This window comes from Netta rufina (assembly GCF_964035555.1).
Source record: "Netta rufina genome assembly, chromosome: 17".
NCBI classification, from domain to species: Eukaryota; Metazoa; Chordata; class Aves; order Anseriformes; family Anatidae; genus Netta; species Netta rufina.
In genome coordinates, this window is record NC_140141.1 from 11,721,336 (window position 1) to 11,734,522 (window position 13,187).

Genomic DNA, 13,187 nt, shown 5'->3' on the forward strand with positions numbered 1-13,187 from the left:
ATCCAGGCATCAGACCCAAATATGAAGCAGCACCAAATATTGACAATTACCAGCGGCATCAGCAGTTTGCAAAGGGAGTGATTTCTCTTTTGCTCCCTCCCAACCAGGCTTGAAGCTCCCTGTACCACCTGGCTGGAAGCATCCCTAACCCAGATGATAATTTTGCAGAGGTTGAATTTGCCCTAGTCCACTTTGTGCCTTTGTGGCAGGAGCACACAGAAAGGGTGAGCAGCCCAGGGTTGCCAGACCTGTGCTTGGGTGCCATCCTGACAGCCCCTTTTACACCAGCACAGCTGCTCAAGGCCAGGCGTGTGAGGGATTCAGACACTCGCATTTGCCCCAAAACAGGGCAAAAAGCAAAATAGTGAAATGTCAATGGAGCAGTAAGGTTCAGAGACTTTGCTACAGAAAAGCCTGGTCTTGTCTACAATATTTGACATTTTCTGTGAAAATGTAATTTGCTCTTGAGCTGGCCCACAAGGAGAGACTTCTGGGAACAGTGCAGCATTAGGGTGCTGCTGGCAAATTCCTCCACCTTTGCACGATCCAGTTTTCTCTCTGTATTTTTTCTCTCTGTGTCTGTATGAAACAACTCATGAACTCAGGCTGCTTCAGCAGGTACTTTTCATTAACACTCTTTTGACCTTAACTCTGATCATGAAACTCCTGGGCAGCCTTCTTCCACACACCACAGCCCTTGGTGCTGGTGGTCCCTTGCTTTCTGGGCTATATTTGGGTGACACACAGGCTCTTTAACTCTGGCTGAGCAGATACACCCACCATAGCTAGAGGGAGATACTGACATATCAAATATGTATTTGTTACCTTTTCTGCAAACATTCTTGCAAACAAATTCAGTTTCTAAACGCAACTGCTGTGTTTGATCCCTTATCCCCAGGCACAAGCTCCTCAAGTTCTCAGATAAAATAGTTTCTCGTGATCTTTAAAATGTTTGTAGCTTACGTGTTTCCAGTCGCTATCAGCAGTTTGTTATATTCCATCTTAAATCCGTCCTTGAACACAGCTATCTTGTTCTTGATATCCACAGCTGCAACCTGAAATCATTTCTAAATAATGTTAAGAGATGAAATCTCAAGACATTCACTGAGATGCCATGTGCTGATCCAGAGGCACCCCAATTGCACCAGCCCACCAGGAGCCTCTTACGGCACACCTTGCTTTGTTAATGACTGCAGAGAATGCAAACCATTTGTTATTATTTTCTACTTCTGAATTGCTTTCTTGCAGGGGATGATCAGCACCCACTAACACACACAGGCTCAGAAGGGAAGACTTCAGAGCAAGCCTCAAGGCACCACCAAAATCCATAGCAGCAGCATATACCTGTTAATTTTTAAGCCTTGAACATTTTTGTTTGTTTGTTTCTTAGGCTTTAGTCCCCTTGGTTTCTGTCCCCAGCTCAGCCGACCCAGATCTTAAATCATCCTAGCTGCCATTTCACAAATCCTTGAAAATTCCCAATATGAATAAAATAATAGGGAGAAGTATTTAATCCATCACTGTCTGTGCTGCTTGCAGGCAGATTATCCTGATCAGAGGCCAGGTGGTCACCCCAAATCCATGCGAGGATGACGGGCAGATGGCAGGCAAGAAATGATGGTCACTATGGATTTTGCACAGGAAGAAATTGCATTAATTATGACTTAGAAAACCACAAGCAGCCTGATCTTGGAGGCACAAAACAGCCCGGGGAATGAGGGAGACTTGGCATTTCTGCAATGGAAATCAGTGAGCTGAAAACAAAGACACAGACTTTGTGTGCCAGCACCTGGAGAATAATCTGCAGGCACAATGGTGAGACCACACCATACAAACACGATTCTCCTCACCTGCATTTCAGTCAGGACTTCAATGTCGTATGTGCGGAAAAATTCCTTGGGGCGCAGGGCTATCTGCTCCGGGTGGGAATCCATTGACTGAAAAAAAAATAAAAAAAAAGACTGTTTTTCTCTTAATACCTGTAAATTGAATACCTCTCCACTCCCCTCATGAGGAAGCTGTAGACTGCGATGAGGTCCCCCCTCATCCTCCTCTTCTCCAGGCTGAACATGCCCAGTGCCCTCAGCCGCTCCTCATACATCTTCCCCTCTAGGCTTTTCACCATCTTCGTTGCCCTCCTCTGGACACTCAGACACTTTCACATCCTTTTTGTACTGTGGTGCCCAGCACTGCACACAGTGCTCGAGGTGAGGTTGCACAGTGCAGAGCAGAGAGAGACAATCACCTCCCTTGACCAACTGCAATGCTGTGCTCGATGCGCCCCAGAGTACAGTTGGCCCTCCTGGCTGCCAGGACACACCGCTGGCTCATATTCAGCTTGCTGTCAACCAAAACCTTCAGTTTTACTGCAGATTCTTTAAATACCCAACATTTACCAAGAGAGGAGCTTCTGACCCCACCACTTCAGAGTGCTGTTTCCCAAGCTGGTGCACAGGGAGGGCAGCAGGAGCAGTACAGAGCCCCCGAAGCCTCTGCTGCCGTCCAGTGCTCCTGCGACAGGAATGGGGACACAGCAGCACAGCAGGGAGCAGGTCATGGTCCAAAGGACATGGAGAGGAGCAGTCTGGAAGGAGTTTGGGACAGGCTGATAATGACAATGCTGCAGTTTCAGGAGGCAAGAAGTCTGCTGCTTACAGCTTTATGTGCTCCTCCTCTAGTGACTCTTTCCAGTGCTAATACCACTCACAAGAGGATTAAGAAAAATCCCCCTTTCTTCACCCTGCTCTAGAATATTCTGCCCTTTTTTTTTTTCATGAGTTTTGTGCAACTTCCAAAAGCAACTGCGGCCAGATATGTTCAGCGGAGAGTTTAACAAATCATGTATAACATTTCCATTGTATGAGGTGTTTTTACTATTTAAAGGAGATTGAAGCAGGCAGTTCAATGGTCACATGATGGGGATAAGCATTTCTGAGAGTTGCCTGGCTGGGACAGAGACCGTGAACTTCTCAGAGATGCCCAGCACAACCTCTGCAACTCAGCCAGCTGCTCCTTGCCCCAAGCAAATCTTGTCCAAGCAGAGCAACAGCTTGAATGCTCTATGCATGTTTGCATTACAAATGGCTTTGTCTTGGAGATGGAAGCTGAGTCAGATGTTCTGATTACCTCTCCCCTAGATAAGTGTCCATGATGTAAAGGGGAACACACTGTCTGCTCTTATGTTAACTCTAAGCTTCAAGACCAATTGTTGCTGTTCAACCTGAGTTGCTGGTCTGTTATCAAGCAAAGCCCTGTGTCAGTGATAAAAATGTGATTAGAAGACCATCCTGTCGCTACAAATTGGCATTCAGAATGGAATGTGTGCCAGAAAAAGTGATCTTTGCACTGAGATCAGGCTATCTGATGAGCAATAATATTAGTAACTGTAGCAAGCAGCATCGCTGCATCTTAAGAAACATGCACTAATAAAAATCCAGGTAGACAATACCATTTGTTTACAAGCCCCATTTCATTGCTTTAAAGATTTTGATCCAGAAACATAGGAAGCAGATCCATTTAGGTACAAGCAGGCCAAGACAGCTGCTTGTAGACCTATGGAGAATAACCTGGTTTCTATGCTGGTGAACTCTTGTTCGGAGTTTGTACAACTCACAACTCCTCTTCTGTGTTCTGACTTTCAGTCACTAACAGAAAAGACAGCTCAAGAAAAAAAGAGAGACAGGACTAAAAAGGAAAAAGAAACATGTTGGTGCAATGAATAATGGTGGAGAAAGGACATAAAGCAATTTGTAAAACTCAGGTGACATACTCAAGATGATACAAACCTTACTGAGCTTTGGTCTATCATAGGGCAAGTGTCTGTCCATTGTGCACATTACAATCCTGTCTGAGAAACCCTCCTGGCGCAAGGTCTCTGCACAGACTAATCCAGCTGCACCTGAAAAAGAAGGAAGAGACATGGTATTAGGTGGTCTGAACCCTTTGAATGAACTCTTTCAATGCCAAAGAAAAAGATGGATCTGAACAGTATCGTGTTTTGGTCCATCTACAAAACACTGCTATCAATGGAGGCAAGGGGCAGTGGAAGAACAGACAGCAAGGCAGTTGTTCTGTGCATGCTGCCTGGAGCACACTAAGCCAGGACGGATGCTGCACTGACACTGACTCCAGGGGTGACCCTCAAATGAGTCCTCCTTGCAAATTCATTTTTTCATAGAAAGAACTCATCCAAATCCACAGAGCTTTCAACAGGGACACTGGGGGACGTTTCTGAGCCAAGCAGTGCAGGGCAGCAGTGGGCAGCCTTCAGCAACCCAGCACAATGGGCTGTGGTCACTTGCCCTCGACTCCACCAGGCATGGCAGCATCTCAGCCCTCTATGCAGGGCTGGAGGGGGAGTCTCTTCCCACCTAAGGAGCTTTGAAATCTCCCTTCCTGTTCACCAGAACAGACCTTGTTCTTCAGAAAGAGCTGTCAACGTAGCTGATTAAGCCTGAAAAAGCTCTTTCAGCAACAACTAACATCACCCGCTGAGCATATTGGCTCAGGATTTGGATGACTATTTACCTGCAGCCAAGCTGTGCTCCCTAAAGAGCCCAGCTGCCCCTGGCCAGCAGGAAGGTCACACTCCACATCTCAGTCAACAAACACCATGGGCACAAGGAAGGGAAAAATGCTGCCCAGCAGCAAGGGAAGAGCAGGCCTGGCTGGTTTTCCCTCTCTACTCAAGCTGTGAGACATAACTTAGATGATAGGAGCAGCAGATCACAGCGTGCTGAGCATTCCCACAGCTTGCATCTGGTGACCTGAGGGCTATAACAAAGTGAGAACAACCAAAGTGCCCTGCGCAGCCATTCCCTCCTAGCCCCAAGGTCCAGCACGGCACAGCCTGTGCCCTCCCACCCTCTTCTTCACCGAAGGCACAATCCAGCCTTCCAGTGCAAATCAATACCTGCACCGATGATCAGCACGTTGGTACTGCTCAGGTTATAGTTGCTCAAGGAGATGCACTTTGCCATCATCTTTGTCCTCCTCTGTGTCTGAAGAGCCTACGCCACCAACAGCAAGAAAAACAGGCATTATCCTTCAACGCAGGGTTCCAGGTGAGGTCTCAGAAGAGCAGAACAGAGGAGGACAATCACCTCCCTTGACCTGCTGGCCTTGCTGCTTTTGATGCGGAAGCCATCAGAGGCCAAAATCCAGCACAGCCCTCCTCACCACATCCCACCTGCACCAGCTGGAGCAGTGTGATTCCATTCCAGTGACCTGTGGGGATCAAACCCCTCAGGTGGTGAAAAGGTCCAGTTGGGCCAGAGCACTGAGCCTCTGTACTTACATATGCATATATGCAAATGTGAACCAGAATAAAAGTCTTTGTAGAAAGAATGGCACTGGCCTCAATAGGCTTCACTCTGCATCCTGCCTTGGAGAAGACAGCCCTCCCTGCCCACCCACCCCATCCCTCTCCAGTTGATGTCTGTGCAGAGATGAGCTCCGCCATCACCATGCTGCATTCAGACCCAGCTGGTGAGGCCACACAGCTGAAGGGAGAGGCCTGCTTCATGGCCCAACCAAACTACAAGCTGCTATGAGCTGAAGGAAACACGGCGTGAGTTCAGGACAAGCATTTAGCACGACATCCTGAACTCACAGACACCTCATCCAGCTCAGGCACCCTGGAGCAGCTCCTAGCAGTCAGAGGAGTGCAGGAGGGTGAGGGGGAGATGCTACAGCTCTGCCTGGCTCCACTCGTGTCCCAGGGACAGACTTCAGGATGTTGCTCGAGACAGGGTTGGGCTAGGTAGACCTTTGGGTTACTCATTTTGAATGCTCACACATCCTTCTGCTCAGGTACTTCTTCCCCTGCCTTCCCCCATGGAGCCAGCCATGGGCCTTGTTTTTGGGGTGTCAGCAGTGGCTCAGCCTCTCACCTGCTTGCTCGCTCGGATGTACACCTTCTCCTTTTCGATCTTCACCTGAGGGTGACAAACAGCATTGGTTTGCAGGAGAGCAAGCATCTCTGGTGTGAAAAAGGTGCCTGCTCCATCTGTGCAACAACTTCTGAACACAGCAGCGGTCTCACCAGCCCACCTGCACTGCAGAGCTCATGCGAGAGCTGTCCAGCCCCCCCCCCCCAGCTCAAGGCTGGAGGATGCGTCTTGTCTAACACCAACCATGCTCTGATGTTCAGTGCAGAAACTGCCTGTCTTTACCTGACTTCTCCCCCAGCTTGAGGGCTGTTTTCTGCTGCACAAGAAGCCTCCCAGACCATGCACCTCCACCCTCACCTTCCGAGGTCTGCCTGACATCCAGGAGGTGCAGATAGAATGACAAAAGGAGATGCAGGAAGGACGGAGTGTTGGGCGATACGCTCTCCACAGGCCATCCCACCAAAATATTTGCTCCACACCTCTGCAGAAGCCATGCTAACATTCATTTCCTCTGCTGCAGGAACAAAGGTTCTCACCTGGAACCTGGGCAAGCTGTCCAAGCCAGGAAAGTCCTCTATGTCACCAGTGCTGATGTTGAAGCAGGCTCCATGCCAGGGACAGCGGACTCTTCCTTTGGACAAAACCCCTGCATGAAAGACAGCATAGCCACATCAGTACGTCCCTGCCCACAGCCCACTAGGTCAAGCTGCTGCCCCCAGCTGAGGGCAGAGGGGGCAGAGGCCAGGTCTCACTGCCAATATGCTCCTAGGATTCTAGAATTCTTCACAGTTTCACCACAGCTGCTGAGTGAGGCTGACCTCCTGAAGGCCAGAGGTTGCTGTCCTGAGCCTGCTGCAGTGGCAGGAGCTATACACCTCCACGCAGAGCAGTTTCAATGTCCAGACTCTGAACATATCTCTGTGACACTCTTCTCTTTACCTAGAGCTGTCATCTCTCCTACAGGGCACACGGCAACTGTCGTGGACGTGGATGGTCAGCAGCATCTTGGCTGCTTCACGTGGGCTTCTCTAGCTTGTGCATGGGGCTGGTCCAGCCATTTGGGCTAGAGGGTGAGGTGCCAACTGGGATCCTGGGTGTGGGATCCTAGCTCAGATGCCCTCACTGAGAGTGCCCCTTCCAATGCCTCCGTGCACAGCTCCACCAGCTCTCTGCTGTGCCTACAGGATAATCTCACTCAGGGATCACATCACCAGGTCCTGCGTTCATCTCTACAAGACAGGTACCACCACAAGCAAGCAGTGCCTCAAGCAGAGCATCACATATTTAGAGCAAGCCTATGTCAGCACAGATGCTGACACATCAAGGAGTATGCATGCCACTGGAAAAGCACGGGGCATGTTCAAAGCAGTGAGGTCACTCCTCATAAGTATTTGCTCTGAGTCTGCTACCTTGGACTTTGTCTGTCCCTGCCTGGAAGAACTGGCTCGAGGCAGAGTGAACTGCTATAGTTCAGCTGTGCTGGGCTCATCCTGAGTTGGTGTATTTGCTTGCTGCACTGCCATGTCTTGTCACTAGATGCAGGGACGCAGGGGCCACCCTCCTGCATCTCCAGTGAGATCGCTGTGCAAGGCCGCAAGGTTGTTGACACCAGAGGGGGACAAGCAAGGCCGAGAGCATGCCTGCCTGCACCCAGCACTGCTGCTGGTGCCAGGACAGCACGTGAGGATACCCTGCCACCTTCCCCAGCACCCCACCTTCAGCCAAGCGCCCACAGTTAAGGCACACAGCCAAGATGGCACTACCAGGGGCCCTTACTCAGGCCATGAGGGCAACCCACTGTACATCACCCCACTTTCACCACTGACAACAGAGACGTGTCTTTTTGCTGCTGAAATAAGTCAATTGGACCAAAGATCCTTCCCTCATGAACATGATTTTGATTTATAGGGAGTTGTGGATTTTTGTTTTTTTTTTAAGACTGGGTGGCCTGAAAAATCATAAAATGCAGAAGATTGTTGTTGTTTTTTTTTTTCTTTAAAACATCTTTTAACTCCTCAATGGCTGAGAACCAGTAAACAGAACAAAGCCCCGTAAAATGAGGCTCTGTTTGGATGCAGTGAGCTGAGGCTGTCTCACACAGTCCAAGAGAGGTTCAGACCCCAGCTGAAGAGACAACACGTAATGATGCTAGATGAGTTTTGTTCTCTGAAGTCACCCAAGTAAGCCTCAGGCCTGTGTCAGTGAGTTCACTACCAAACCAAACCCAAGGCTGAGTACCCTCGGAGGCTTCTGCACTGCCACCTTTCTGAAGACACATTTCCCTCACCAAGAAGATGCTGGGATGAGGTTAAGAGGAATGGCACTACCCGATACTCCCCACAGCACCCATGAAGGACCTCGGGGCTGTAAAGGTAAACGCTTTGCCTCCCATTTTTATGCGCACAGCAAGTGATACAGACAGACCTTTAACCAGCGGGGCCCCATAGTGAGGGCATTTGTGTCCCATGGCGTAGAACTCGCCGCTCTCCTTGATCAGCAGCGCCTTCCCGCAGCCCAGGTCCACCTCACGCATCCTAAGGAGGAGGAGCACAGAAGCAGGTGGCAGAACAGCCGGTGCCAAACCCTTCACCCTGCACTCCAGCCCCATTCCACCCTGCCCAGCTCCTCCTTCCTCCAAACTGCTTGCCAATGGCTCTGGGTGGCTCGCAGGTATTGCCACCCCTGCCACCAAGCTGGCCTTGGAGGTGGCTCTGCTGCTGCCAGCCCACACCAGATCCAAGCTGGGTCACCAAGCAGTGCCCAGGAGAGGAACCTGTGACCCTTTGCATGCTCTGTGTCAGGGGCTGGGCTCTGGTCCTGGCCACGTCATATGGGTCACATTTTTCTGATAGAAACCCCAGGACGTCTACACCTGACTCCCCTGCTCTTTTCTTCTGCCATTTTTGCAGAACACAAGTCATATGGCAACCTGGCCTCCTGCTCAGGCTGTTGGCCCAACTCTGCATCACAGTGGGGTTCTGTCTCCCTGCTGCCCCAGCACTCAGCTTCAGGCTTTTACAGGAGCCAACCTAAGTGCAGGCAGTCCCCCAGGAGGCAGTCAGGTGCTCTTTGAAGCACAGCTGTTGCTTGTGGAGATACCCTGGAAAAAGTGTAATTAGCACAGCAAGCATCCCGTACACAAAGTTTGTGGTCTCACGATGGGTCCCCCACCAGCTACATCGGGCTCCAGCCCCAGCCACCCTTGCCCTAGCCAAAAGCACACTTTTGCCAATCATGCACCCTCTCTCCAAAACAAAAAACAAAAAAAAAGCCACCACAGCATCCCCACCTGCTGAATGTGTGGTTAATGATGCTATCAGTGCTGGGAAGCTAAAGTTTAGAAAATCATACAGGTTGCAAAAGCCCTTCAAGGTCAGAAGTCCAACCACCAACCTGACCTACCAAGTCCCACCACTAAACCACATCCCTAAGCACCACACCCACACATCTCTTAAATACCTCCAGGGATGGAGACTCCACCACTTCCCTAAGCAGCCTAGTCCAATGCTTGATGACCCTCTCCATGGAGAAATTCTTCCTAATGCCCAGTCTAAACCTCCCCTGGTGCAACTTGAGGCCATTGCCTCGCATCCTATCCCTAGTCACCCCAGAAAAGAGACCAGCACCCTCCTCACTGCAACCTCCTTCCAGGTAGGTAATCGTAGAGAGAGCTGCAGAGTGTTTCCACATCACAGTCCTATTCAGGCTGCATTAGGTGTACTGTATGTATCACTGGTGTGCACACAGCAAACCCCCTGTGCTCAGGAAAACTGGCTATGTGCGAGCCACAAATGCTGTGTATGCACCACACACCTCGATCTCAAACAAACAGGACTCACTTTGCATGCCCATTGCAGTTTGGGTAACATCACCCTAACCAGCACCCAGGCTGCAGACACACTTCTCCTGGTGAAGAGGGGTGTGAGACCAGTGCTCAGTCCACAAGCATGCCCAGAACACCTGCAGAACTACCTCAGACAAGTCCTCAGGCACATGCATGCTTCACCTGCATGAACTGTCCCACTAGAGGAACAGCAGATGCTGATTTTCTTTGCTACCTCAGTCAAAAGCAGCAGCACAGCTCGTCACACTTGCCCTGGGAGCCATCCAGCCCTGTAAGCTGGCAGACGCCCTCCCAAGCAAGGCAGCTCTGCTCCCTCCCCATGCAGGACACTTGGCACTCAGGTGTCCCTCAGTCAGCACAATGGGGATAGAGCAATACAAGTCCTGCTGCATTCCTCAGCTGTGCAGTGCTTCAGATAAAACCTGTGGCTCTCGTTAAATGACAACCAAAACTACACAGGAAGATAAGATAAGATAAGTGACTTTACAACTTACCTAAGGAACTGTGTGATCTGACAGAGGGAAAAACAAGACCTGGCATCTTGAAGGCAATGCACAGCCACCTTCACTCAGTCCAAAGTGAGCAAGAGAGTGGCTGACACTGCACTGCTCCCCACTGAGCTGTTTCCCCAGTGGGAAATTTGTCCTCTTGCCCACCTCCCCTTCTAACCTGGGCAGCATCAGCAGAAGCTCGGCTCTGGCCCACAAAGGACGTGGCAGAGGAGGCGCAGGTGGCTGGGGGCTGCTTTCTGGGTGCAGCTCCCTGAACTAAAAACACGGCCAACTGTGTGCTCCCCATCCTGGGGCCTGTCAGCCAGCTGGGAGAATGTCTGGGCAAGGCAGCAGCAGAGCTCACGCACCAGAATCCTTCACTGGTTCTGCTGGGACCATCCTGGTGCCAGAAAGTTAAAAACTAACTCTATTAGAGAAAGAGTCATTCTGAATTTAAAATGTCCGCTGATGGGAAGTCTGCTGCAGTACTTGGGAACTTGTTTCAGTAGTTAAATGCACACACAGTCGAAGTGTGAGCCAGTTTCCTGACTGATTACAGCTTCTAGCTCTTGCTTTAGCTGTTGCCTGTTCGACCAAGCAGCTTTCTGCTACAGCCACATATGTTCTTGCATGCTGCAGCCAAACCACTCACCCCTCTGCAACCTACAGAGTAAACCAGGCTCTTCCACTCGTTTTCTCTGCTATACTGCATGCTTTCCAGGCAATATACTTACCTAAGCCCTAGTTTTCCATTATGTTTCTTGCACTGGGGCACCAAAACACAGCAAACTCTTTTAGGAACACCCCGAACATGAAGTTAGCAGAAGCTGCCTCCATGAGCACCTGGCATTTCCCCTTGGCTGCAATGACTACAGCAGCCACCAGGCTACATCTGCTCCCTCTTGACTCTCGAAATTCGGTAGGGCAGATTCACCGTCAGGATCGCCCCTGTGCAACAAATATTCCCCAGGACTGTCTCTTTTTGGCTTTGCTCCAGCCACAAGTCAATTCCAGTATTTGCCTGTCCTCTCCCAGGTCCTTCTCCCCCTGCCTTGCCTCTGTCCATTACTTGCCCCAAGCAGCCTTACACTCACTGTGCCTTCCTTACACCCAGTGTGTCTTTACTGATGCCTCATCAGAGGCCATTCACCCCCAGGTCCTGACAGACCTCTATCCTTCCTCTGAGCAGCAGCAGAAATTGCAGTGTCGGCCAAACCTCTCATGAAGATTTAATCCAGCAGAGAGTCCAGTGCATCCCTTTGTAGAATGGTTTAATACATGAATTCCCAGAGATGAAAAGCGCAGTTTATTTCTGGATGAACTTTGCTAACAAGAATTTATAGCTCATGATGCCCCGTAAGTTTAGCATGAAGTAGCTTGTATTAAATGGATTATTCTAGATCATCATCACATATTATTCTGCGGTATCATTACATGCAATAGCAAATTAAAGCAAATGCTCCCAGATTCCAGCTACATCCAGCTTCACCCAACTGCTCACTGGATTCAAATTACATTATTTTTCACACAGTTCAGCCTGTTTTGATTCTGTCATATTAATGGGACACACTGCAGAAAAGGCTCATCTATCCGAGGTAAGAAAAATGTGCCTACAAAGCACAGTGACTGGAACAGGCACTTTTCAGAGTTCAGAAAACTTGTAAATCAGGGTGAAATTGTGCACAGCTGAAGTGTGCTGCCATTAGGAAAAACTTTGGAAAATTGCATTTTTGGTGAATGAACAAGTCGAAAGAAATGAGCTCAGCTAAAGAAACAAGGCACTGCAGAAATGGTGGAGCACACGATCAGCCCCTCCATCCCACACATGCACTATTCATGCTGCTTCATAAAAATACTAAGGCCAGTATAATACTAATACTAAATTTATTTTGTAAGTTATTTGTAAATTTAAATAATAAATTAATAATAAATTTGTAAATTTATAATTGCCAAGGTTGTCTAACACAAGCTGAATAGAACCTGCTGAGAAGTTCTGTTATAGAACATCAGGTCTGTCTAAGATGGGTCCCAGGGAGGACTGCACACTTTGAAGGGAACAGCAATAATTCAGGTAAAAAACAGTTGCGATTACTTGTCTGTGATGTTATTTTATTCAAGATATGAAAGCAAAAAATCATTTTAACAAGTTAAATCATCATCTTCAGAAACTAAAGAACCAGGTAGAGGGTCTAGCTTGGATTATAAGGTCTCCCAAGATTTTTCAAGTTACCTATAAAGACTTTAGGCACTTACTGTCCATTCTCCAGGTCCTTCACATGGCACACAGATGCTTCCACCACATCCTTTGGGTTGTGGTAAGGATTGCTGGCAATGGGGTGTTCCTCGAGATGATAATGCCGGGCAGTCCCATTGACTTTGTAAATCAATGGGCTGGCTTTCCCATTGGGTGACATCTCCTCTTTGCTTCTCTCCTTCTCGGGTATCACCACCTCAATTTTCACTTCAACTGCAGGAACAAACAAATTAATTCATTAAAACAAAGCCAGAGGTTTTGCTGCCATGATGACTCTCCCTCCTTCCTTGAACTTCAAAAGGGGCTGACAGATGTCATCAGAACTGACATTTTCTGTCAGCTTGCTTGGGAAAAAATATTTCATAGCAAACTTGGCTTGATTACTTGAGTCCATTATTCCACTGCTCTTTCTCAACTGTGTACCTTTGCATTCATAAAGTAAATATTCTTGCAAGTAGGCATTAGTCATTGGTGCAAAACAATCCATCTATCACAGTTCCGTTCCTGTTTAATGCAAAATAGCTTCAGGAAGTTAAGCGTGAGCATACCAACAACTCTAGGTCTCAAAGAGACTTCAAAAAACTCTTTTGATTGTTCGTAAATAACATTAACTGGAAGCGAAAGCCATCACTGAATAGTGTTTAAAGCTGGTTCATTAGATGGAGACCAATTAATAAATAACTAGTATTAAAAATGCTCAACATTAT

General features: G+C 48.7%; 1 protein-coding gene across 2 annotated transcripts in view; it reads right to left on the reverse strand.

Moving 5' to 3' along the window:
- AIFM3 (AIF family member 3) overlaps window positions 1–13,187 on the reverse strand; it is a gene marked incomplete at both ends in the record, with an annotated part of 31,320 nt that overhangs the window by 12,915 nt on the left and 5,218 nt on the right. For both annotated transcript variants that reach the window (XM_084297083.1, XM_084297082.1), the window contains 8 exons: window positions 964–1,055; window positions 1,851–1,937; window positions 3,786–3,898; window positions 4,913–5,009; window positions 5,892–5,936; window positions 6,428–6,537; window positions 8,316–8,425; window positions 12,480–12,693. In XM_084297083.1, the coding sequence (XP_084153209.1) occupies window positions 964–1,055; window positions 1,851–1,937; window positions 3,786–3,898; window positions 4,913–5,009; window positions 5,892–5,936; window positions 6,428–6,537; window positions 8,316–8,425; window positions 12,480–12,693 (868 nt within the window). The remainder of the gene's footprint in view (window positions 1–963; window positions 1,056–1,850; window positions 1,938–3,785; window positions 3,899–4,912; window positions 5,010–5,891; window positions 5,937–6,427; window positions 6,538–8,315; window positions 8,426–12,479; window positions 12,694–13,187) is intronic.